The sequence below is a fragment of the Sceloporus undulatus genome, chromosome 3 (genome assembly GCF_019175285.1).
Source record: "Sceloporus undulatus isolate JIND9_A2432 ecotype Alabama chromosome 3, SceUnd_v1.1, whole genome shotgun sequence".
NCBI lineage: Eukaryota > Metazoa > Chordata > Lepidosauria > Squamata > Phrynosomatidae > Sceloporus > Sceloporus undulatus.
In genome coordinates, this window is record NC_056524.1 from 56,709,500 (window position 1) to 56,736,051 (window position 26,552).

General features: G+C 42.2%; 1 protein-coding gene across 1 annotated transcript in view; it reads right to left on the minus strand.

Annotated features, from left to right (window-relative positions):
* Positions 1-26,552, minus strand: part of ROBO2 (roundabout guidance receptor 2) — a 1,416,559-nt gene that overhangs the window by 1,380,145 nt on the left and 9,862 nt on the right. Inside the window, exon 2 of the mRNA XM_042456971.1 lies at positions 3,988-4,103. Within this exon, the coding sequence (XP_042312905.1) occupies positions 3,988-4,090 (103 nt within the window). The 5' untranslated portion in view covers positions 4,091-4,103. The remainder of the gene's footprint in view (positions 1-3,987; positions 4,104-26,552) is intronic.

The window sequence follows — 26,552 nt, forward strand, 5'->3', positions numbered from 1 at the left end:
GGCCAATCAAATAACATTAATATTTCTTACAACTATTTATTATACCTTTATGACAACATCTGATCCAATCTTCTCCAATATGGCCCATTTAAAATTGTTGAACTATAAGTCAACTTATGGATGGTCAGAATTGAAGTCTAACACATCTGAAGGATACAAGGCTACAGAAAGCTAATGCAATCTAAGAAGGGATCTTGTCCCCCCTTTAAGACTGAAAGAGAGATGTTTGTAGCTTTTTTTTTTCAGTTAGACTCAAAGGTGCTACAAGTTCCCTTTGTATACTGATGCAGACAGTGCCTTTTAGTTCTTAGCTGTGTGAATCATGTAGTTCTTAAGCACTGTACAACATTGTGCTGATCAAATCTGATTAGTATCATTTGTTTAAGTCAGTGTGTGAGCATCAAAAAGCAAGATTGCTGAGATATTTAACTTTTTTTTTTAAAGGCCAAACATATAAAACAAAACACTATCCCATGGGGGTTAATGATTGTGCATAGAACTGCATGCTTACTCTTAGGTTCAGACTTTAACCAATGAAATGACTGTTTTCTGGCAAGATCTGACCAAGAAAATACCACAGCTTATTGGTGAAATGTCTTTTACTTTCAGAAAATTCCTGAAGTTGTACTACATTCAAGAACAGCAAGGATAAAGGTTCCTGGGCTTGTGGAAATATTTTCATAGATCTTTGGTACTGGCTTTTTAATTTTCTGAAATTTGTACAGTGCAGTATGAAGACCTTACAAAATGAGATTCAGAGCCTCTGGGAAAAGTAAACAGCTGTGTTTCTTATTTTAAACAGACTGACTAAACATCTGAATGAAATCACCAATGGCAGCATCACAATATAAAAAGGGACAACATTGCCACATTGTCTGATGACGCTCCACTAATTCCTAGATTCTTGGATATAATCTGAATCGTTGATGGTCCAAAACTCCCATCAGTAACTTCTGGTACACTATAAAAACCAGATGATTATAAACTCTAACTCCCCTTTTTGACCACTTACTTTCAAACATCCTGTTTCTCTTCTCCATTTCTAGATTTACTCTTATCCCAGAAATGGAGGAGGGAATAAGCAAGTCTGAAAGTCAGTGGTCAAAATGGGACTGAAAGGTTCCAGTCATCCAAATAAAAGATATAGGGAACAGTTGACCTCACGATGTTGATAAATTACTACTTCCATATCTCTCACCTTTGTCCAGGGAACATGGACAGACATGAAACAGAGCCCAACTTATAAAGAGCTACAAGTTACTTAAACCTGGTTCAAACCATGGTATGGGGAATCTGAACTGCATCAACGTCAATACTGTGTTAGGTTTAATAAATATCATGTTTCCAAAGACAGAATTACTACAAATGAATTGAATTATTAAAGGGTTTTTCTCCATGTACTATTTTCAAGGTGCTCCATCAGAATGTGAATCTCCTATTTCCGACTTTGCATACTTTACTGAATAGTACTTTATTGAATGATGGATACTCACTGGATACTGGATACTCAATAATGATTTACTGAATAATGGAAAACAGCCATCTTTGTTTAATTTAGAAAGAATTGTACAACTGTTACAAGTACAGTTACAAAGGTATGCCACCATAGAAGATTCCCTTCCCCCAGGCTTTGCTTTTGGATTTGAATTAGCAAACAGAATTGTTTAGATCAGCTGATTGCTAGGTGGACTTTTTTCTAACTTTCAGTGGCTGTGTGCCTACATTTGCAATTGTATCAGTTATATTTTGGCTCACTTTCAATGTGATGCCAGACTTGTTTAAAAGAATAAAAACAGTAACAGCAATATCCAAATGGATTTCCAGATGTCTGATTTATATTTTTAACAGGTCTTATACCGAAACTAATATAGAGTTGGCTTGCCAGCATGGAAATATCCTGCAACATAGGCTGAGTGCCATGTCTTCCTGCTCTATGGATCATTTATGGAGATACATTGATGGAACCTTTCCTACATATTCCTACATGTCATCCCCATCTGCATAGGTTTCTTTTTTAGGTAATGTGGACAGCACTTAACAGAAACAAGGAATGAGGTTGTTGATTCCTCACCTCCAATTCAGCCCAACTTCAAAAGCAGCAAGACTCAGTTCAAAATAGGGCCATACTTTTTGAAGAAGGAAATTATTAATTTCAAGTACGTCTGAATCAAAATCAAACATTGTTATCATCACCCAAAAGTTATGACCCTGCATAAACCAGCAAGCTCAACCAGTTTAAACAGGATGCCAGCCTTGTGAATCCTGTACTTCTTCCAACGGGGAAAAACTACATGGAGCAGAGACTCCTCCTTAGATTTCAAAAACTGTACTCAGGTAACAGAGCACTGTAGTCCTTCCAAAGTACCCTCTATTTTTTATTTTTTAAAGAACTGCACTTTTGATCTTTGGTAGGCCCTGTTTTGTGCTCATAGTATAGGGTTAAATTTAACTGTAGCAATTTTCAAGTCCCAATTTACAACTATTCTTCTGCAACATATTCTCTATGCAAGTATGTAATTCTTACAAGGACTGACAAAAGTTATATCTCAGTTTTATCACAACATTTGAGAATCTGTTTTCAAGTAAGTGCTTTAATGTAGAAAGCAAGCTGCTTTCATTACCAAAGTTATAAATAACTACAAGAGAAGAAGATACCTGTTAAATGTATTAAACAGTGTATTGCAACAATGATTGCAATTTTATCTTAACAATACTCACCCACATTATAAATGGTAATTCGTTCATTCAGTAAGACAAGTAAAAAATTACATTTAAAATCATAATATCATAATCCAACACAGGTGAAACAAAGCTAAAACACTTATAAGAGAGGCAGATAATGCTAAATCAAGTATTTGTATTTAAAAGGGTAGTTCAGCAATACTTGCAAATTCAGAATTTTGCAATGAACAGACAGTACAAAAAAGTCTGAAAACATGTGCCCATATTATAAACAGCAGAGAGTTTGCTTGTTTCAATTTATGTTTGGAATCACAAACCATATCATAATCCAACAGAGGTGGCAAAAAACACCCACATTTTTAAAACCAACATATAGCTCAGACATTTTTCCTGCATCAAGAAATTGACAAACAAGTTCCTACAAACTTATCTAAAATATTTGCAGTTACTTCAAAATCTCAGACAGTATTTATTCCGCTCTCTAATTCAAAATCACCCATTTATAACCTAATGTTGTAGAACACTTAAGGTATGAATACAAACATTGTTTAACCAATCATTATTTAATTCATTCTTGCTAATAATGGAGAGATTTTAAAATAATCAAAATCAATCACAGGATCAACACAACAAAGACACTAAACAAAACTGTTTTTTCCAACAAGGTAACTGATTTTGCAATATTCAGATAATCATTAGGAAAAAACAGCAAATGCACAATAATTATAGACCCTTTCATATAACATATCCACACTTAAAACTAAATATATACAGTAAATATCTTGAAGCATACTTTGTATAGTTAGGAAAACAATGTTTGGTTTTTAATTAGCATAATGGCTTAACTTCATTGTAATATTAGTGAAATTGAAATCTCTTGTACAATAAAAACATACTGAATATTATCCTTGTGCTAACTCTGAAAATGCACTACTTATAGAACAGTTTTTTTTCAAACTTCGGTCCTCTAGGTGTTTTGGATTTCAACTCCCAGAAGCTCTAGCCTTTTAGGCCAACAGTCAGGAATTCTGGGAGCCGAAGTCTAAAACATCTGTAAGACCAAAGTTTGGGAAACACTGTTCTAGAACAACAGGTCTTACATTAACACAATGACAAAACTGAATACAGGCCAATATTACTGTATCACAATCAACTACTTTTCAAAAATGTACTAACTTATATGTTTCCCCAGAAGGATGCGTAAAATAAGTGAACAGAAGTAATCTATGATCAGGCAAAACTAAAGCTGAGCTCCTGCTGTCTATAACAAACTACCTTAACATTTTCTTTCATGCTTCAAATTACCTTGACCTTGTCCATTGCCACAACCGCTCCATACCAGCAAAGTTACTATTAAAATCCAAGACATCCAATGAGCTACTCTGAAATATCTTTTTTCTTCATCCATTGCATTATTGGACCTATGGGAGGGTAAAAGGAAAAAAACATTACCACAATGTTTATGATCATCAAATTGAGGTAGAATGGAAACATTTGAAGTGAAAATGATAAAACGACAAGTCACCTCTCTATGCTTCTATGCCACCATGTGGCATTGCATTCATCACTAATTTATTGCATTTTTTCATTCTATAAAGTGAATAATAAAATGAAGGAAACAAATCACAATAAAAACAATATAAAACATTTGGGTGGGGGAAAAGATATACTATACGTTGGGGTGGTACATATTACCCATCAAAAAGAGTAGAAGGAATTAAAGTAAGTTCCTGTTACTATGATCTCGGACCATTCAGGAGAACCTGGATTTTAGGTTTCAGCATTTAATTAATATTATTAATCATCTTAGCAATTATAAAGTCAGCCATTACATTTTATCTCATTATCCAGATGTTGTATCAGTTTCTGCCTTAAGGAATACTTTTGACATCACACTTCCAAAGTAATCCAACACTTTCTACATAAGGAGTGGCAATGTAGTATAGGAGATAAAGTATTGGACTTGGAATATAGAAATCCAGGTTCTAATCCTTATTAAGCTAATGTGAGTAACACTGGTCCAGTGACAGTCTTTCAAACTGGTTTGCCTCATATGTAGAGCAGTTGTGAGAAGAAACTGGGTAATATGTAGAGTAGTTATGAGAAGAAACTGGGTTTACACTTACTTAAATGTCTTAGAATATCAGGATAGAAATGTGAGCAATCGGCACATGCAGAGAATGTGATGCATATTTCTGGTGAACATAAGAGAGTATATGAGGAGTTCTTCACAAAACTTTAAAAACCTGGTTTACCTTTCCCAGTTTGAATCCTCTTCTGGGATGCAACTGGATATTTTCACTCACATTTTGCTGCGGATGCTGGCGTGTTACAGACTGCCCGTTTTGGGCAGGCTGCACCCGCCCCTTTCCCCGCTGTATCGGGGCCTCAGCGTCCAGAGCGGCAGGCGCTGAGGCCCTGATCCGCCGCTTTTCAGGCTGCAGGGAAGCGGCAAAAGGCCCTTTCCCCACAGCCTGGAAAGGGGTGTCCTTGGGGCTTCAAGCCCCAAGGACACCCTGTGGCGGCGGGGAAGAGGAGAAAGGGGCCGCTTGGCCCCTTTCTCCTTTGGTCCGCTGGGTGCAGCTGTGTGAAGGCTGCGCCCAGCCGACCAAACCAGGAAGGAGCTCTGAAACGGAGCTCCTTCCTGTTCCGCGCTAAGGGCACACTAAGTGCCCTGGCGCAGAGCGAGGACGTCACGTCCGCACCGCCCCGTATAGAGGTGGTGCGGTTGTGACGTCCTCATAGCAGTGGCCGTGTGGAACGGCTGCCGCTATTTTGTGCATGCAGAGCGCGCACTAGGGTTAGGGGGGTGCGGAAGCACCGCCCCTTTCTAACCCTAGTATGCGCTCTGCGCGTACTTTCCTGCCCATTTGTAACGGGCCGCTGTCTCCCACCAAAAGCCCACCTAAAATCCAGCTAGAAACCATGCTCAGCTGGCTGTTTTGCAAAGCCAGGAAGCTCATGACTTTGCAAGTCAGGAGCTTCCTAGCTTTGCAAATCGGCCAGCTGAGTGTGGTTGGGAGCTGGGATTTAGGCAGGTTTTAGATGGGAGGTGACATCGGTGGCAAAAAGTGAGAGATAATATCCGTCTGCATCCCAAAAGAGGATTCAAACTAGAATAGGTAAACCGGATTATTTAGCTGTCCAAAAAAACTCCTCAGGCTTGTTTATGTTTTTGTGGTTTAATGGAGACCATGAACAAGACTGTATTATCTTCAACCTGTGCACATTCTCCTGCATAGCTTGTCTTCCATTACTCCTTGGTTTCCAATAAGTTTGAAAACAGCTTCCAAATTTCCCAAAAATTCCCAGTGTGAAAGGCTACTAAATTAAGCCTAGAATTCTGGGGAAAAAATTTTTAAGTGAGCCATATCTAAGATGTGAGAAGGAAGAGAAACACATTTCTCCTTCTCTAGGGTGTAACAGTGACCTACTTTTCACTTCTCAATAAGTATTTTCAAAATGCAAACAGGAAAATGCAAGAAGCTCACTATCCCATTCAAATCTAAGCCCTGCTGCTTATACATGGCCTTTGATTACAGGTAGCTTTTCATTATCAAAAGACATCATCCACAATTTTTAAACTCAATAAATGCCTAGGAAAATCCTGTTTTGAAGAAAGTAGCACTGATGCATTTAATCTGAATTAGAGAGCTCTTTATTAATATAAGTATAAACAGACAGATGGTGTTCAATGTTATTTACCTATGCAGAGATTTTAATGAAGGCTGGTAAAGATAATTTTCAATTTTTCTTTATCTGCTGAAAGCTGATATTTTATAAATGCCAAATTTCTGTCTCCATGTTCTTGCCAGTTTTCTATAAATATCAAAACCTCAAATTCATTAAAATTAATTATTAAAACTACATGGAATTCACTGTTAAACATATATTTCCTTTGAGAATATTAATGAGCTCCTGTAAACAGATTTTGAAAACTTCATTTGGTTTGATTGCTGGGTCAAGGTAAAAGAAAAAAAATCTTTAACTTTTCTTAAAGATTCTCATTTTAATGTATGCCCCAGGTTCTGTTTTCCTACTGTTGTTTAGGACAACAGAAAAATGTCATGGCTTGTGGCAGTCTAGGAAAACAGCAAAGCAAAGTAAAAAATGACTTTGTCCAGGATACCAATAACTGATTTTAACATTACATGCCATGGGCTCAGTTTAGCTCTTATCCAAAAGAGATCCATCCCTTGATTAAAAATGTGAGCTTAATCTCTCCTCAGAGCATCTAAAAGAGGCACTGACCCCACTACTATCTCATCCATCCAGCCTTTACAATGACCACAAACAGTTATGCTTTTTTAAAAAAGTTCTTTGGCATCATTTTCCTTTGCTTCATCCTTTACATCCTTTGTCACATGCCACTTTCCCCTTGACTTATCCACAATCATACCAAAATTCATAATTTTGGTCCCAAAACCTGCCCTTGACATAGGTCAACATATAGTCAAGTGTACATGGTATATGTACAAGTATTACCTAAAAAGACAATACAGTTGTTGTTATTATTGTTGCAATTCATCCATCTGTGTTGGAATTGCATAGAATTACATTATTACATAATTCAAATTAAACAAACTATAATTTTGTGCCTCAAATTACTAAAGACCTATACATAAAAAAAATGCATGTATGCTTCTGTGAGAAAAATACTCATAGGGTGATAAACCTATGCATTCTCTTAAACATCACATAGCTATTGAATGTTAATTTGACTGTCTGCTATACTAATATCTTGCAGTCTGGTTCAGTAACAGACCCAGCTAAACATCTCCAATCAACTTTGTTCTATAAAAACACTCAAAATAAAATTCTGCTACATGTTTGGATGTAAAGTGTTAAAAACCAACATTGCACAAGAAACAAGGAATCAAATCTTTAAAAACATTTGAAAGGTTAAGCATAATCAGAAAGCAGCAGTGCCTAAGGGAATATCACTGTTTAGGGGGAAAAAGCTTCTGCCTAGTACCAGAGAATAAAATTCCACACTGAAAAAAGAAAGACAGAGGATTAAAGTACAATGCACAAGCTCACACTGCAGTTTTGATGTTGTTTTTTAAATGAATCTGAGGAAAACTAGTTTTTCCAATATGGGGAAAACTGAATACATTTATATTTACAGTATTACCATATTAAATTACTCTGCGTTTGTAACTTTTCCTACATAGAAGATTGAAATTACAGATGCAATGCGATCTTGCCAGTGTCAGGATTCTAGGCAAAACTAGCCATTTTCGCATGGCAAGATAGCACTTCTTTATTCCCCCCAGAGAGACCTTTCCTCTAGCAAACATACCCTCCAACTATCCCAATTTGGCAGCAATGCTCCTGATTAATTCTCTATCATTTTTGTGGGTTTTTCAGGCTATGGGGTTGTGTTCTAGAAGAGTTTATTCTGTGTATTGTTCTGTTGTTGAATGGCAAGGCCTACAGGGTGCCAATTTACTTAATGATATCCTCTCTGCTGGGAATCTACAGATTAACATGCAAATCACCTCCTCTCAACTAGCAGTATGTATACCCCACTCTTCCATTCCAGCATTCTCTGAAGATGCCAGCCACAGCTGCTGGCAAAACGGCAGGAATAAACTCTTCTAGAACATGGCATCATAGCCCCCAAAACCCACAAAAAACTATGGACACCAGCCGCAAAAAACCTTCGACTTCAAATTCTCTGTCATTCCATTTTTTCATCTACTTTTAAAATGTCCCAATTTCTCTCTTCTCCTATTTTTCTTTCCCCCCTTTGTCAACAGCTTACTTCAACTGCTGCAAACTCAGTTCAAAGTGCAAAAGCCCAAAGCTCCCAGCAAAAAGAGTGGTTAAAAAACTACTCTGGCCAGCAGTTCACTTGGCACCATGATGGTGGCCCTCTTTGAGAGCAGACCATGTCATTGCCATAGTCCCCGGCTAATCACACTCCAATCGCAGCTGGTCACCAGTCTGCTTCACCCCCTAATTATCTAGGATTCTAGGGAGAATTCAGGCTTGATTTACTTTAAGGCCTTTTCATAGTTCTTTTTGGCAGTCTATGGAATCGTCAGCACCACATTGCACTTTATCACACAGTGGTCCTTCCGTGTACTAAACATCATGCAAGCGCCCCCCAAACATCATGCAAGTGCCATGGGTGTGATTCCCCATGGTGCTACGGAAGTGGAATTGTGGCTCCCGCTCTGTTCCTGTCAAGCACTCGTAACCAGGGGAGGATCCCAACAATTATTGTCCAGTTAGTCTGACATCAATGTCAGGAAAGATTCTAGAGCAGATCATTAAACAGAGAGTCTGTCGACATCTAGAAGGCAATTCCATAATCACAAAAAGTCAACATGGGTTTCAGAAAAACAAGTCTGATCTCTCTCTCTCACTCACTCACTTTTTTTTTTTTGGACAAAATTACCAGCTTGGTAGATGAAGAGAGTGCTGTGGATATAGCATATCTTGATTTCATTAAGGCCTTTGACAAGGTTCTCCATGACATTCTTGCAAACAAGCTTGTAAAATATCGGCTAGACAAGGCAACTGTTACAAGGATTTGTAATTGGTTGTCCGGCTTAACACAAAGGGTGCTCAACAATGGTTCTGTTTCATCCTGGATAGAAATGACCAGTGGGGTCCCACAGGGCTCTGTACCGGGCCCAGTGTTATTCAACATCTTTATCAGTGACTTGGATGACAAAATTAGGGGCATACTTATCAAATTTGCAGAGGACACCAAATTAGGAGAACTAGCTAACACCCCAGAGGACAGGATCAAAATGGATGAGGGAAAACAAACTCAAGCTGAATCCAGAGAAAACAGAGGTACTTGTGATAAGTACTCCAGTTCCAGGGATGGAAATTTGTCAACCTGTCCTGGATGGGTTCACACTTCCTCTAAAGGACGAAGTTTGCAATTTGGGAGCACCCCTGGACTCATCTCTACAATTACCATCTCAAGTAGATGCAATGGCCAGGAGTGCCTGGTACCAGCTTCAGCTGATACGCCAACTGAACCCCTACCTGGACTGAAAGGACCTTAAAACAGTGGTACATGCACTGGTAACCTCTCGTTTAGATTTCTGTAATGCTCTCTACATGGAGCTACCTTTGTACCAAGTTTGGAAGCTTCAATTAATTCAAAATGCAGCAGCCAGATTGGTCACTGGAACATCCAGGTCAGACCATATAACACCTGTACTAAAATCTCTGCACTGGCTGCCAATTAGTTTCCAGGCACAATACAGAGTGTTGGTTATTACCTCTAAAGCCCTACATGGCTTGGTCTCAAGTTACTTGAGGGAACGTCTCTCCCTACACAATCTGCCCTGCACTCTTAGACCATGTGGGAAGAATTTACTAGATTATTCAAAGGTCAGATTAACAACTACTTCCCATAGAGCATATACAGCCATGGCCCCCATGCTATGGAACAACCTGCTGGAAGAGCTCCAACTCACTACCACCTTAGATGCCTTCAAGAATGATCTCTTCCGGCGAGCTTACCCACCTGACCTCTGTAAAGAATTGAAGAAAACCCCACTTCAGGTCATAATAAAATACTGAAATTATGTTTTTATTGTTGTTATTGTTGTGATGTAATTTTTAGACAATTTACTGCTTTTATAATATGCATCTTACATATTATTGTCATTGTAAGGTGATTTTATGGTTGTAATCCTGCTTTGGCCCATCGGGAAAGGAGGAAAAATACAAATAAAGCCTGTGAGGTTTAGATATTATTAGACAGAAAGTTAAAGCCCGACTTGTATATATGTCACAAAAGAAGACATAGTAACAACTTCATGTCAAAGTTACCTTTGCCTATTCTGTGTTAAAATAAACTTTTATTCTTGTTTAACTATCCACTTGGCCTGTGATTTAACATCCATCCACGCTACTGACCTTTAAAAACCCACAGGTGTGTTGGGTCACAAAGAAGGAAAGGATTGTGAGGTGGTGGGAACACGTTACAAGCTTCCACTTCAATTTCTAAAATTGTGGGTTCGTCATGAAATGGTTCCTCTTTCAATTAATTTATCTTCAGCACTTTTATATAGATTTCCAGTGTAGAGTTTCCATAAGTCCAAAACACATTGCAGAAATAATCCAGTTTGAAACCCCTTTAATTGCCCTGGCTCAATGCTAGGGGAACCTGGGAACTGTAGTTTTGTGAAACATTATCCTTCCCTGTCTGAGAGCAATGGTGCCACAATAAACTACAGTTTCCAGGAATCCTTAGCACTGAGCTAGGGCAGTTAAAGCAGTCTCAACCTGGATTATTTCTGCACTGTGTTTTGGACCATAATAGACCCTACCAGCAGTACTGCTGCCATCATCATAGCTTCTTGCCTTACAGGAACACACAACCCCACATTATATTCCTTATATTTCTCACTCTTGTTGACAACAATAAAATTTATTAAGAAAAAAACTGCTAATTCATCATACCAAAATAAAATATTTGTTTTTTGTATTTAGTACAGTTTTTATTGTATCTGAAAATTACAAGCATTTCATGGCATAAGATTTATAGTTGTTGTTCCAGCCAAAACTTTGTCATTACCCCATCAATAACTCCCATCATGGAAGCTCATAGCTATGGTTGGTTTTTTCCTCTGAAATGTAATTTTTTGAAAAGTGTGAAACCATTGGCTCGCATACAGCCTGAGATATAATCTACAGAACAGAATAAAAAGGTTTTCTATAAACACCCGCCTTGTTATTAAAAGGCTGTCACATGTTTGCTGATATTGGCGGGTTATAGACCGCCCATTAGGGGCGGGCTGCACCCGCCCCTTTCCCCGGTGTATTGGGGCCTCAGTGTGCAGAGCGGCAGCTGCTGAGGCCCCGATCCGCCGCTTTTCAGGCCACTTGGCCCCTTTCTCCTTTGCTTTGCTGGGCGCAGCTGTCTGAAGGCTGCGCCCAGCGAAGCAAAGCGGCGCCTCAAACCAGGAAGGAGCTCCGAAATGGAACTCCTTCCTGGTTCGCGCAAAGGGCACCCTAGGCGCCCTGGCGCGGAGCGAGGACGTCATGTCCACGCCGCCCCGTGTAGAAGCAGCGCGGCCATGACGTCCTCATGACGGTGGCCGTCTGGAAAGGCCGCCGTCATTTTTTATGCGCAGAGCACGTATTAGGGTTAGAGAGTTGTGGAAGCACCGCACCTCCCTAACCCTAGTACGCGCTCCGCACGTACTTTCATGGCGGTGTATAACCCGCCTCTGTTACTTGTTTTATCATTTCCCTGCATTATATTTTCCTAATGATTTCTCATAATTAGACTGAGTACAACGCAGTGCAGGGGAACTGAAGAGGGACCACTTCACACTCTATGCAACATCCTCCCCTTATAGTAAAACCTAAATTACTGGAAGGTCACTTAAGGTTATTCAAGAAAAAGGTTTTGTTTGGGTACCAAAAGTAAGGTGCAGCAGGCTTTGTGCCTTGTTTTATAGGAGAATCACACTCCCTAGTGTCATCTATAGGCATGTTGTTGTTTTCTATTAAAAAAAAGGAATCAGAAGTGATATCTTATCTTAGGGCCTAAATACCCTAAAGGCACCAGATCCTGTCTGATCTTGGAAGCAAAGCAGGGTCAGTGCTGGTTAGTACTTGAATGGGAAATTGCCAATGCATACCAGGTGCTTCAGGTTATATTTAGATGGAAGAAACTGGCCAAACTAATTCCTGAATACTCCTTGCCTAAGAAAATCCTATGAAATCCATGAGGAAGCCATATGTCAACAGACATATGGAAAGCACATACATACACAGCACTATCTGGTGGTGGGATGGGGTCTAAATAAAAAATATATATATTTACAACAAACCCAAAGGTCACATTGATGGCTTTTAGTGGCTGCTGGTGGCCTGCAAGCTGTATGGTTCCCATCCTTGAATTTAAGATCAGAATGTCAAAGTCATCTTGATTGTACTTGGTCCAGTCATAATTTCTTAACCCAATGATGGCGAACTTATGGCACATGTGCCAGAGGTGGCACTCAGAGCCCTCTCTGTGGGCACATGTGCCACCGTCCCAGCACAGAGTTTGCCAGATTTTGTTACTAGAAAGCCAGAGGGGCATGGCACTTTGCAATAAATAAGTGGGTTTTGGCCCTGGGTTGCAGTTTGGGCACTCGGCCTCGAAAAGGTTCACCATCACTTTAGCCCAACCTGTGTCACAGGGTTGTAAAAATTTCTGTAAAAATAAAGAAGATGGACTAGGTCCCTGCTCTGGAGGTTTTTAAGCAAAAACAAAACAAAACATGGAAACACCTATTTATAATTATTTAGATTTTCCTGCTTTCTTACCACCTTTTAGGTACTTGCTTTTTTGTTTCTTTGCATGCCTGTATTGATAGTTGGCACGTTTGCTTGCTTTTCCACACCCACTCTCTTCCTGCATCACTCTAGCCTGCAGCCACCAAGACACATTTTTCCATGGCTCATTAGATGTTATAAACAAGAAAATGGAGCTTGAATTGGAGTATAAGTAACTGGAGAAAGCTGTGAATGTATAAATCTCCTAAGTGGTGTATTAGCCATCACTGTGAAAGACTTCTGATAATATATTTTTTCTTTTCAATATTGTCAATGATTAATAGACATTTTATAATAACAGTCAATATACAGTTGGCCCTTCTTATGCACAGATTTTTTATACACGGATTCAAGCATCCAAGGTTTGAAAATGTTCAAAAAAAGTATAAATTTCAAATACCAAATCTTGATTTTCCATTTTTTTAAAATAAGGGACACCATTTTGCTATGTCATTATATTTAATGGGACTTGACCATCCACAGATTTTGTTATCCATGGGGGATCTTGGAACCAAACCCCAGCATATAACACGGCTCCACTGTATCCTAATACTGTTAACAAAATAGAAATGAACATTCATGTGAATACAGTCAAGATGCAACATAGTAAGAATCTTATAACCATGGAACTTTAGAGTTGTAACCCCAAAACTATCTAGTTCAACTCACTATCGGTAAAAGAAATCCCCAGCTAAATGATATTGGAACTTATCACTTTGGCCAATAAGCCAGTTTACCTCTTCTGGCTTCCGTTCTGGATCCGGAATGCCCCTGGATGTCATCATAGCTAAATTGCTGCCAATCTATGTGGGATGCCACTGCCCGGATACATCCAGGTCAAAGCCTTGCTCAGCCTGCAGTTTTTTGAAGTTGGGGAGCTTCCAACTTAAAAAACTGGCCAGATGACACTATTAAAACAAGCTTCTATTCAGCTCCTGACTTTCTTTTCTTCCTCCTCTGCCTCTGTACTGTTGTGCTGTATCATATCCTGTTAATGGTTTATTTAATCTCTGTCATCCCTTTAGGTTTCTCTTCTTGTCTGCTGTTCTAGATTACTTACTTAGTTCCACATACAATTATGCCTTATTACTGCCAAAAGTATTATGTTACAGGGAGCATCATTACATGTTACTATAAAAATATGTTAACAGCTACAGAGGAAGAAATTTTCCAAATCAACAATTAATTCTATCATGGCATTTTAGTATCACATTCACTATTCTTCTGAGAGCCAGCATGATCTAGCAGTACGAGTGTTGTATTATGGCTCTGGAAACCAGGGCTTGATTCCCAGCTTGGCCATGAAACTCATTGTGTGACCTTGGGCAAGTCACACTCTCTCAGCTCAGGGCAAGGCAACAATTTTTGAACACATTATGCTAAGAAAGCTCTGTGGTAGTTTCATCTTAGAGTCACCATGAGTTAAAGTGAACCAATACACATAACAACAATTCTTAATTTCTACATTGTCATCCATACAATTTTTCTGCATACATTCTGCAAAGCATGGTAGACTCTGGCATTGTAAAAACCTTAAGGCATAAAAAGTAGTGCAGTGCCAATAAGTCTTCTATTAATCAGTTAAAGTACAATAAATGAATGAATTTGTTTTGTGAATGAACTCAGACAAAAGTATTAATTTATATCAGGCCTGTCAAATCAGACATTTTTTCCCCCTAGACTATATTTAGCATGCCAGCCCCATGCTTGATAACCTCTGCTGTCTTTGAGAATCAAGACAGTCTGCAAAAACAGGGAACTTTTCCATCAGCTGGAAATCTTCAATATGTGGTTGCCATGCTGTGTACAGGTTGGTGACCATGCAATTGACTATTCCAATTTAATGGCTTTTCTAACAAGCACACACTTAACCCAGCAGTAGGCATTTATGTCATGTGCAAAAGTACAATTATCAAATGTAAAGAAAAGGCAATATATCCTGTGTGAATTTAAGCTCTCCCCTTTAATCTGACTCCCTACAGGAACAATTTTCCTGATAAAAATTTATAGATGCAAGGGTCACTCTCACTGCTGGGATCAGATCAAGTTCATTTATATTTTTCCCTCAATGCCTTCCTTTTGATAAATGAGTGGCCTGTAGTGTTCTCTGCCTAGCCACCTCCAACACACACCACTGTAGTGCACAATGGCATTTTAAGAAAAACAAAGCAGAAATTTACAGGCCTGCAATCTCATTTGCATAAATTTAATCTTAACAGCATATTTTGCCCTTCCATGTAAACAAAGTCTTTGACAAGAGAAAATTAAATTTTGTAGATGAGGCCCACGATTCTATATCTACATGGCTTAACTTTATGCATACCTAGCTATGTAGCAGAGAGGATACAGAACTCTGCTAGTGAATTTCAACAGTGAGTATTAGGGCACCAGCAAGAATGTTCAATATGCTCTGGGCTCTCCCAATGCATATCAGCACTCTCAGTCAGTGTCCCAATGTTCATTAGGCTTTATCAGTGTGCATTAGCAGTCCCTAGTTGTTTTCTAGAGGGGCATCAGGAGTACCCAATGTGCATCAGTATCTTTTGGCCATCAGTTCTGATGAGCAGCAGTCACTTCATTGGCAACCTGAGATGTTACTGTCATGGCATCCTGTTGCTGAATATGGATATTGTGAAACTGCTCAGTTCTATTTCCAGTAAACTTAAGTCATCTTATGTAGATATACATCCCATATTGAATTCCAGTCTAGAATTTCAAAGTATACAGCAACAGCAAAGTGTTAGAGAAGATTTCTCCAGTGGTGCCATCCAGAAATGAACCTAGTCACCAGGTTCAACAAAGTTTTGGACAGCAATAGGATGAAGAAGGATGTATTAAAAGAGCAAATGCTTAACCTGTTGTTGTTGCATGCCTTTAAGTCATTTCCGACTTACAGCAACCCTAAGACAAACCTAGCATGGTTTCTAGGCAAGATTTGTTCAGAGGTTTGCCATTGCCTTCTCCTGAGGCTAAGAGCATGTGACTCACTCAAGGTCAACCAGTGGTTTTCATGGCTGAGTAAGGAATCAAACTCTGATCTCCAGAGTCTCAGTCAAGCACTCAAACCACTACACCACAATATTTCACATGATAATACTGCTTTATTTGCATTAAGTAAGGTAGCCATCACGTATATACTGAGGTCAAACATTTTTTTTAAAAAGGAGCATTGTTTGCCCAGGCTCCATTGCATTTGAATGGAAAAGAAGTATTACCTATTTATTCTTGCCCAAGTCCATTTCAGCAGCAGAAATTCCCAATGGATTGCATTCAGGTTCTGGAATAGTCATTTATGCTTTCATTCTTTTGTCCAGTATTGGCTAGGCAACACATATAGCAAATTAGGTTTTGCGATGATAAAAAGTGCTCACTTTCTTGTCTTTTTCTGTGAACACAGGCAGCACTGATTCTTTTCAAAGAAAAAAAAACCCAAATAAAATACCCAAGCATTGAAGCATATTTTAATGGACAACAGGCAGAACTGAGGTGAAGCAGAGGCAGGAGAGCATATGGTCACGAAAGTTCATCCTTTACATTCACTTTAATTAGATATTGTATAAACAGCAAATCTAACCAGACAACCTTTCTATTACAATGAATTACACTATTTCATCTCAGTTTCATCGAGCTGAAACAACCAAAGCAAAAAGTGTTTTCTCTAAGGGGCGTTGCAAGCCTGTATCCGGCCCTTTCCCCGCTGGATCGGGGCCTCAGCTGCCACAGTGGCAGCCTCTGAGGCCCCGATCCGCCGCTTTCCAGGCTGCAGGGAAGAGGCAAAAGGTTGCTTCCCCATGGCCTGGAAAGGGGTGTCCTTGGGCTTCATGCCCCAAGGACACCCAACGGCGGTGGGGACGCTGAGAAAGGGGCTGCTTGGCCCCTTTCTGCTTTGTGTCGCTGGCGCAGCTGTCTGAAGGCTGTGCCAGCGATGCAAAGCTGGAAGGAGCTCCGAAATGGAGCTCCTTCCAGCTACGCAAAAAGGGCGCGCCAGGCACCCTCGCATGGCACTGGGACGTCACTTCCGTGACGCCCCATTTGGAGGCGGCGCGGTGGTGACGTCCCCATGGCGGCGCCCATGTAGAATGGGCGCCGCCATTTTGTACGTCCCCAGGATGTACTAGGGTTAGGGCGTCCAGAATGGACGCCCTTTCCTAATCCTAGTACGACCTGGGGACGTACTTTATGCCCATCTGTAACAGGCCTAAGTGTGATAACTCTGTGGAAAGTTAAACTGACGGAAGTCCAGAAAGATCCTATCTGCAATCTTGGACAAAAGAAGAACCATCAATAATTTAATGGAATGCTGGTGATTGGATTTGTAGATAGCCAGGGAATCAATACCCGATTTTTCTGTGTGCTGGGGTACCTTATTGTATTATTTTTTTTTTTAGATTTTTCAAGACAAACCAAAAACAAACTGAATTTCATCGCACATTAAGGATTAACAACAACAACAACAACAATAAGCCTTCATTTCAGTTAACAAACCATAAGGCAAAACAAGGTGTATAAAATGTATACAGTCGGCCTTTGGTATAAACGGGGATCCGTTCCGGACCCCCCGTGTATACCAAAATCCGTGTATGCTTAAGTCCCATTGTCCCCTCCTCTCCTCCCCAACTATTTCCCTCCCTTCCTCCCTCCCTCCTTACTTACCTTTTCTTTTCCGGCGGAACTGCGTCATCGCTGCTGCCGCCGCCGCCGCCGCCGCCACCTCAACCATAGCCAGGAGAAAGGTCAGGTGGGGTTTTTGGAGGCCAAGAAGCCTCCAGCCTGCCACCCGGCCCTTGCGCGGAGGTGGCAGTGGCGGCGGCGGCAGTGGAGGAAGACCAGTGCCAGAGCCCTCCTTGGCCTCCTCTGCCGCTGCCACCAGCACTTCCGCACAAGGGCCAGGTGATGGGTGGAAGGCCAAGAGGCCTCCAACACCCTCACCTGGCCCTTCTGCAGCAGTGGTGGCAGCAAGGAGGTCGAGGAGGTCGAGGAGGCCTCTGGCGCTGGGCCTCCACTGCCTTGGTGTCCTCGCTGCCGCTACAGCCAGGGGAAAGGCCGGGTGCTGCTCCTGGAGGCCTCCAGGAGAAGCACCCGGCTTTTCCCCGCAGTGGTGGCGGAGAGGAGGCAGAGAACGAGCGCATGAGGCCTCCTCTGCCTCCTCCTCACTGCCGCCGCCACCAGCACCTCTGTGCAAGGGCTGGGTGGTGGGCTGCTGGCCTCTTGGCCTCCAGTCTGCCACTCAGCCCCTGCACTGAAGTGCTGGTGGCGGTGGTGGCAGTGGCAGAGAGGTGGCCTCTGGCACTGCTCCTAGGCCTACTCTCCACTGCTGCTGCCGCCGTGGAACAGCCAGGTGGCAGCCTTGAGGCCTCTAGGCCTCCAGGAGCAGCACCTGGCCTTTCTGCAGAGGTGGCACTGGAGGAGAGGAGGCTGAGGAGGCCTCAGGCGCTCGTCTTCTGCCTCCTCTCTGCCACCACTGCCAGTGTCGGGGGAAAGGCCGGGTGCTGCTCCTGGAGGCCTATTGGCCTCCAGGGGCAGCATCCGACCTTTCCCCTGGCAGTGGCAGAGAGTAGGCCTAGGAGCAGCACCAGGAGCCTCCTCTCCGCCACCGCCGCCAGCACCTCACTGCAGGGGCCGAGTTGCGGACTGGAGGCCAAGAGGCCTGCAGCCCACCACCCAGCCCTTGCACAGAGGTGCTGGCGGCGGTGGAGGCAGCGAGGAGGCAGAGGAGGCATCAGGCGCTCGTCCTCCGCCTCCTCTCTGCCGCCACTGCCTGGGGAAAGGCCGGGTGCTGCTCCTGGAGGCCTCCTGGAGGCTGTAGCTCCTGGAGGCCTCCTGGAGGCTGTAGCTCCTGGAGGCTGTAGTGGTGGCGAGGAGGCTGAGGCAGCGGAGGACCAGTGCCAGAGGGCTCCTCGGCCTCCTCGCTGCCGCAGAAGGGCTGGATGAGGGTGTTGGAGGCCTCTTGGCCTCCAACCTGTCACCCAGCCCCTGTGCACAGGTGCCAGTGGTAGCGGCAGAGAGGAGGCCAAGGAGGCCTCTGGTGCTGGTCCTCCTCCTCCGCTGCCACCACCGCTGCCACCTCCATGCAATGGCCAGGTGGCAGGCTGGAGGCTTCTTGACCTCCAAAACCCCCACTCGGTCTTTATGGCTGAGGCGTTGGCGGCGGCGGCGGCGGCGGCGGCAGCAGCGGCGGCGACGCAGTTCTGCGGGCGAAGAAAAGGTAAGTAAGGAGGGAGGGAGGGAGGGAAAGTGTTGGGGAGGAGGGGTGGGGAGGGGAGTTGTCCCCAATGGAGGCGCACGTATAAGGAGGGCTGACTGTATAACTGTTGGGGTGTTTTGGTTGATTTTGTTGTTGTGTTGTCATTGTTTTGCCTTAAAGATTAACATATATTACAGCCTGAGCTTTTAAGGCCTATAAGCCAGAGTGTTGTCCAGCATATATAATACATTGTTGGGAATGGGATTGCTAACAGTCAGATCAGAAGGAAATTAAATGTACATTTATATTGTTTATGGCACCATTGTCTCCTAGTTCCAAGCTGATACAACTTAAATGTATAGTCCAATGAATGATAATGATAACTTGACAGTTATAGTTCCATCTCAGAGGGCTTGAGTGCTGATTACAGGGCACACAGGCCCTGTACCGACTGGCACTTTAAGCTGGCTGGGGACGGAGTCAGGGTGACACACGACCCGGCTCTGCCACCAGGGCACCATGACACCGCACGCCCCTCGACATGGCGCATGGCTTCACAGTGCTTCTCCGGCGCTGCATCCATACAGATCCTTTTTGTACCTGGAAAGGCTGGATTGGGGCCATGGCATGTGGTTGTTGTGGTCCCAATCTGGCTGAAGAAGGGGCGGCTGGAGGCCACCCCTTTGGGGCTGTTTGTACAGCTCCACAGTTACCCTGAGCCCTCTCTATGAAGGTTCAAGGTAACCTTATCCTGAATACCTGAACTGTTCTAATGTTGCTCACAATATCTGGAGTTCATCTCTCTATCTGACATCTGGCATCTTTTCCTAGCAATGCCCTTCAGTACTCAAGATAGGACAATCAAGCTAGCTCATATGCAAAATAATACATGAACTGAAATCTACCCCCAGAAATGACTACACCCATACAATGGGAGAAGGGGTGGACTCAATTTCCCAAGGCACTTTCCTACTAACCTTAACATAATCATGGACAGAGAAACTTGAGAGAGAGAGAGAGAGAGAGAGAGAGAGAGAATGTTTAACAAGCCTGTTTGCATCTGGTTGAGATTCTTATAAACCTTAAAGAGACCGCAGAGAAAAACTATGATAGATATACTCAAATATTAGTATGGATGGTATTAGGCCATGCCACCCTCTTGACTAATAAGGATACTTTTCCCAGTGAAAAGGGATGTCTTCCTCCTCAGCCTCAGGGAAAGCCAGGATGTGGATAAGAGCCCATTTCCAACTGGTTGTCACCCTAGCATTCAGAAAGTCAGTCCTGTTGGCAGGGACGTAGCCAGGATTTTAGGAAGGGAGGGGTCCAGACTAAGTGCCATCATTATAATGGGGCTTGGGCGTGGTGGCACAGCAGCACGTGCCATTCATTTTTCTAATGGAAGGGGGGTGCGGACCCCACGGACCCCCCCCCCCTTCGCTAGCTCCCTGATGTTGGGTTATACAGTTGGCTCTTCACATCTGTGGGGGATCCATTCCAGACACACACACACACACCATGGATTGCAAAAGCCTTCCAATGGTGACACAATGTACAATAGCAAAAGCAATAGCAAGTACATTTTTGTACCAGTTATCAGTGCACTTAAGCACTCCCTAAGCAGATGACAACATGTAAGCTAATTGTCTCCAACAAGCTGGGTACTCATTTTAGTGACCTATGGAAGAATGCAGGGCCGAGTGGACCCTGGAACCCTGTCTTGGGTCAAACTCACAACCTTGTGACTGTGAATGTCTGCAATACCCGCATTTAACCACAGTGCCATTGGGAAGAAGAGTACTATACCATCCGCAGATGCTCCAATACTTGAGTGGCAAGCCTGAAGAAAAGAAGTGACTGTATAACCTTCACCTATTAGGTTATCTTATTATCTCAGTTCTAGAAAGAGGAATACCACTGCTTTATCTATAAGACTGAGGGGCTATACAGACCACCCCAAAGGGGCAATCTGCAGCCGCCCCTTTCCTGGCTGCATTGAGGCCATGGCAACCTCACACCATGGTCCCAATCCAGCCTCTGGAGAGTGCACAAAGGAACTGCAAAAAGCAACTCCTTTTTGCTCTCTCCAAAGAGTGCCATAGCCCCAGCAGCATGGCTGTATGGATGCAGCACTGGAGGCACATCATGATGCTGCACACCGTGGGGGCAGAATCAGGACGTTGCACCCTGACTCCACCCACAGGCTGGTCTGTACAGGACCTGAGTTCCCCAGGAGCAAGTTATGTCTTCTGTATGTTTGGACATCAACTACACATTAAGCTGTGTCTATATTTTTCTAAAGGGATGTGAGTATATTTTCTTCACTTGTATTTATTTTTTATTTATTTTATACTTTATTATTTTTATTTTATTTTTTATTTATTTTTTCTCATCTGCTTGTAATCAATATGCTACCATTTGTACCATCAAAGGCTTGTATTACTTCAGTGCATCTTTGAACCTGGTTTGGTGAGGATTTGAGTGGATCAGGCTGTCCAGATCCACCATCCTAAAATGTCTTCCTAGTCTGATGGAAGTTCATCCATTCAAAGATGAAATTAGTGGCATGCCCCACCAGGCTCTTCAAAAAGTGGATTTTCTATTTGCCACGTACCCTATATTTTGAATCTGACCATCATACACTTTCTCTCCAAATATTTACAGGGATTCTCTTGGTGTCTTATGCTTGTGTGGGTTCCCTTGTAGAAGTGGTTGGACATTTTTGTCTGATTCGTAATATTTACATTCATTTCGAGATTGCAAAAGCAGAGCGGCAAATGTGTACAATTGTGTATATAATTGTACATTCAGCTTCACATACAGGTGGGCATTAAGATACTCTTTTCAGATAATGATTGTGAGAAGCACTCTAAATTTTAAGCAACCCAAGACTCCACATTCTTGAGCTGAACTTCAGCAAAAGGCTAAACTCGTTGTCGGTTTTCTGGGCTAATTCAGACTAGTTACTTCACAAAATAATCTTTATGCTCCAATGGAACTGACATTAGGTAAACCTTTCGTTCAGGTACTCAGCTTCCTAGAAAGGATAAGCAGTTCAAAAATAGTTTAAAGAGTAAGCTCCAGTTTTACAGCCTTGTTAGAAACTTTCAGTTGCTGGTTGTTGGATGAACTTGGTGACCCCTTGAATCTCTGTAACTATATATGTGCAGTATCTACTCTGGCATCACTGAAAGGACAAAGAGGACAAGAAGAAAGAACAATGTGCTATCTAAAATTTTATCTCCTATGTTTGCCATAAATCATGATTGTCACAAAGCTCACTGAAATGTGTTAAATTATCTGTCCTCCAATATTAAAAATGTACTTTTATCATCAAATTATTTTGTTCTACTCCAGTATTCTACTTAATTCAATGTAAACCAGCTGTTTTCAAAAGCAATGGATACATCTGACACATATAATTAAAGATGAGGCCAAATTAACTATTATATTTTGTGGTTAATTTAGGCTAACTCTGATGAGCAGAGAGGTAAGTTAGCTTGGATTTACATTGATGATAAAGTGCAAAACTTCAAAAGTGGCTAAAACATGCTCCAACCTTTATGCCTTCACATGCTACTATGCAGTGACATATCCACACACTATAAATCATTTTAATTGTCTCTTGGCAGAATCATAGAACTAGGTTACTAGGAAAGAATTGTACTCTCCTTGCTTGTTATTAAGTGGAGGGGGTTATTTAGGCAAATATATTTCCAGCTGATAGATTTGGTTGTTTTTACACAAATCTAATTGGTTTTTAATGTTTAAAATAAATGAGTAATTTCCCTTGCAATTTCACCTCAGGAACAACATATATCATTAGAGATTTTTTTTTTTTTTTTTTTTAGTTATATTGTTAGTGGGAAGAGCATGGGAGACAACTGAAATCACACCCCAAAGATAACATGATTTTCAGATTAGGGAGGAAACCAAGGGCCTGTTCACATTATGTTATAAACCGGTTTGCAAATCTGTTTAAAGGGGGGGGGGGTGTTCACACTTGTGCTGGGTTTTCCTGACCCAAATTCGGGGGGGGGGATGCAATTACCCCTTAACACAGTGCTTTTGATACCGAGGCATTTTCAATGTCTTTTCAAATAAACTGGTCTTTTATTTAACAAGCCACCAGTGGGAACATGCTGTTGATTCAATTCGGAGCACAGGAAGGGAGGGGCTAATGTGCAGGAGGAAAATCATGCCCACCCCTTTGCTCTCTCCCTGTCAACCAAATCCAAAGCCAGGGAGCGTTTTTTTTCTGGGAGCATCATTATACAGTGTACTTACGAGTTTAAAAAAAAAACAGTTCATGCACATCTTTGCTATTGTGTGGCTGCAGTAGACAGTACCTTTAAATACTGGCATCATTGGTATGACAAAGGTGTGCATGATTTGACTGACATTTTTTTAAAAAAAAACTATCAGTGGGGTTTGTGCATCTACTAAACATCAGTCACACAGGCACCCTCATTTGTCATCTCCCCTCATACCCACATGTCTACCCCTCTAGACCCCTACCTTACCCTCTGTCCCTGTACTCATGCGAGTAGGCAGTGGCCTTGGCACTCCCCCCCCCCATTCATAAATGCTGAAATAAATACGTGGTGAAATAAAAGGATGCCATAAATAAAGATTAAGATTTCTCCCCCATAATTTTTTCATTTAAAGTATTCATATGCCATCTTTCATAGTTTTCACAAAGCTGCTCGCAAAAGGCATTTGACATCATAAAATAACTTTAATACATAAATATAGCCATCTCATTTTAAAAACTAAAAACTGCAGCAGTTTACAATCAGGTTATGGCATTTATACTACAGCATAGTTTGAAAAAAATTAGTTCCAAAGCTACAGAGCCACTATGGAAAAGTCCCTGGTCTAAATCCAGCTTTTAATGCCAAACATAGAAGACCTGATGAATCAATGGGAATTTGATAAATCAACATTTATATGAATTTCATTGATTAAATTTGTCTGTTTGGGTTGGGATTAACAACTGGATTTACCCTGTTTTCATTATTTTTATGGCACTTGCCCATTCTTATGACCGGTAATAAACGTAACAGCTCTTTATCAAAGCTGTATCTTGTACACTACGGCGCGGCCAAACCACGCTGCTCCCGGACGCTCCAAGGAAGGAGCGCGGAAATTGAGGTCCGGACCCCAAGAGCCCCCCCCCCCCTTGGCTACGTCCCTGAATACTGGCATCATTGGTATGACAAAAGTGTGCATGATTTTACTGACATTTAAAAAAAAACTATCAGTGGGGGTGAGGGTTAGGGGTCATTTTTTTCCTCTTTCCTCAGAAATAAAATCACAACAGACTCTGCTCTTAAGTTGATGCAAACAAAGCTCTCACACATGTATTATATTGCATTTATACCCCACATTTAAATCCATGGGGTTTTCTTGGCTGAGAGAGTGTGACTTCCCCCAAGGCTAACCTATCCCAGGGTTTCTTGGCAAGGTTTCTTCAGAGGGGCTTGCCATCACCATCCTCTGAAGCTGACAGAGTGTGACTCCCTCCAAAGCTAACCTATCCCAGGGTTTCTTAGCAAGAGTTGTTCTGAGGGGCTTGCTATTGCCATCCTCCAAGGCTGACTGGGGAGGGGGGGAGATTCCCCCAAACAGTGTGACGTAGATGAGCATCATTTGATTGGCAGTTTTTTTAAAAAATGAGAAAGATTGAAACAGCAGCTCCCTTTTAAATCAATTCTAATGGTAATGTGAACATCAACAGGGTTAAATTGCCATTGAGAGGGTCAATTGGGGTAAACATAGTGGGAACTTTGATTTGGTATTGCATCATCGAATCTCCCCAACATACAGAACCGTCACTGACTCTGTATCTATTACGTAATAGTGTAGTATTTTCATTTATTTTATTATTCTTAAAATGTTGATCACCTGTCAGCCTGCTAGGACCCCATATTGTAGTAAACTACATTCAAGTTATGGCTGGTACACATACCAATTAGCAATGCATGAAAATTTGGCCATGTAATAGTCAAAACTATATGGATAATTCATATGCCTATTGGTCATATCCAGTAGTAGCTTTGCACCAGCTGAAAGCTGCCCATGACAGACAGTAAGACACATAGATTTCACTAACTACTACCGTATTTCAACATCTTATCCCATACTTGTACTCAATCCTCTGGAGCAGTGTTTCAAAGGAAGGGCTTTAACAGCCAGGAGGAATCAGTAAAAATTTGATGGCCAGCTTGGTGTATTGGTTTGTGTTGATGGAGTATGAGTCTGGATACCAGGGTTTGGATCCAGCCATGGAATCCTACTGGGTGACACTGGGCAAGTCACATTCTCTCAAACTCTGAAAAAGGCTAAGGCAAACCCACTCAGAGCAAATCTTGCCAAGAAAACCCTTTGGACAAGCAAAATCGGGAAAAGCAGAGGTTTAAAAGGACATTATCCTGTGAAAATCATTACGGGGAAGATTTTCACACAATGTTGCAATTAAAGAGGATGTATCCCAGCAATGACCAAGTAATAACCAGCAACAAATCATTCATGGGGAAATGATAGGGTCTCCATAAGTCAGAAAGAACTTGAACAACAGAAATTTGCATAGGCTGAAGTGTTTTCTGCCCACACAAGGCCAGAAGTGGCTACAAGACAGGGTCACTAACCAGGCACAGGGAGGTATTGAAATAGGAGTATCCATGTGACAATGGATATCCATAAAATACTGGCGCAGAAATAGAGATGTTGCTTTTACTGCATGGTGAATAATCACATTTTTTTAAAACAGTCTTGCATTGGACTTCTAGTTTTCATCAGAAACACCGAGGCAGTACAAACTGCCCCGAAATGGTAGGCTGGAGTTGCCCGTTTTAACTGCAGAAGGACGCCACAGCTGCCAACTGCACGGCATCCCCTCTGCAGTAAAAAGAACCTGGTCCTTCCAGGTTCTTTTTGTGATGTGTTGTGTTGGCACACTCATGATGTACGAAATGCGCAGCGACATGCAGATGCTGCACAGTGGCAGCGTCATCATGGCGGTGCCCATGCGGATAGGGTTGCCATTTCACAGCAGTGGGCAGGACTTTCCCGCCTCCTGGGGTGTGCACGGTCCCGCCCCACCCTCCCCCCATTCCCGGGTGGCTGCCTGACTCAGGGCTCCCAGGGCTGCTGCCTCCCTTTCATACAGTGCTGAGCAGCAGTGCTGGAGCAGCAGCACGGCTGGGGCTAGCAGGGGGCAGGGTCTGCTGTTCTGCCCTGCCCCTTTTGGCCAGCCCTCTCAAGGAGCCAGCCCTCTGCTTTCTTATTTGGGCATGCTCCAACTTCCAAGCCGAGAGGGCTTTGCAGGCAAGTTGCTTTTTGTTCTTCCCCTCTTTCTCTTTCTTTTTCCCCTCCTTCT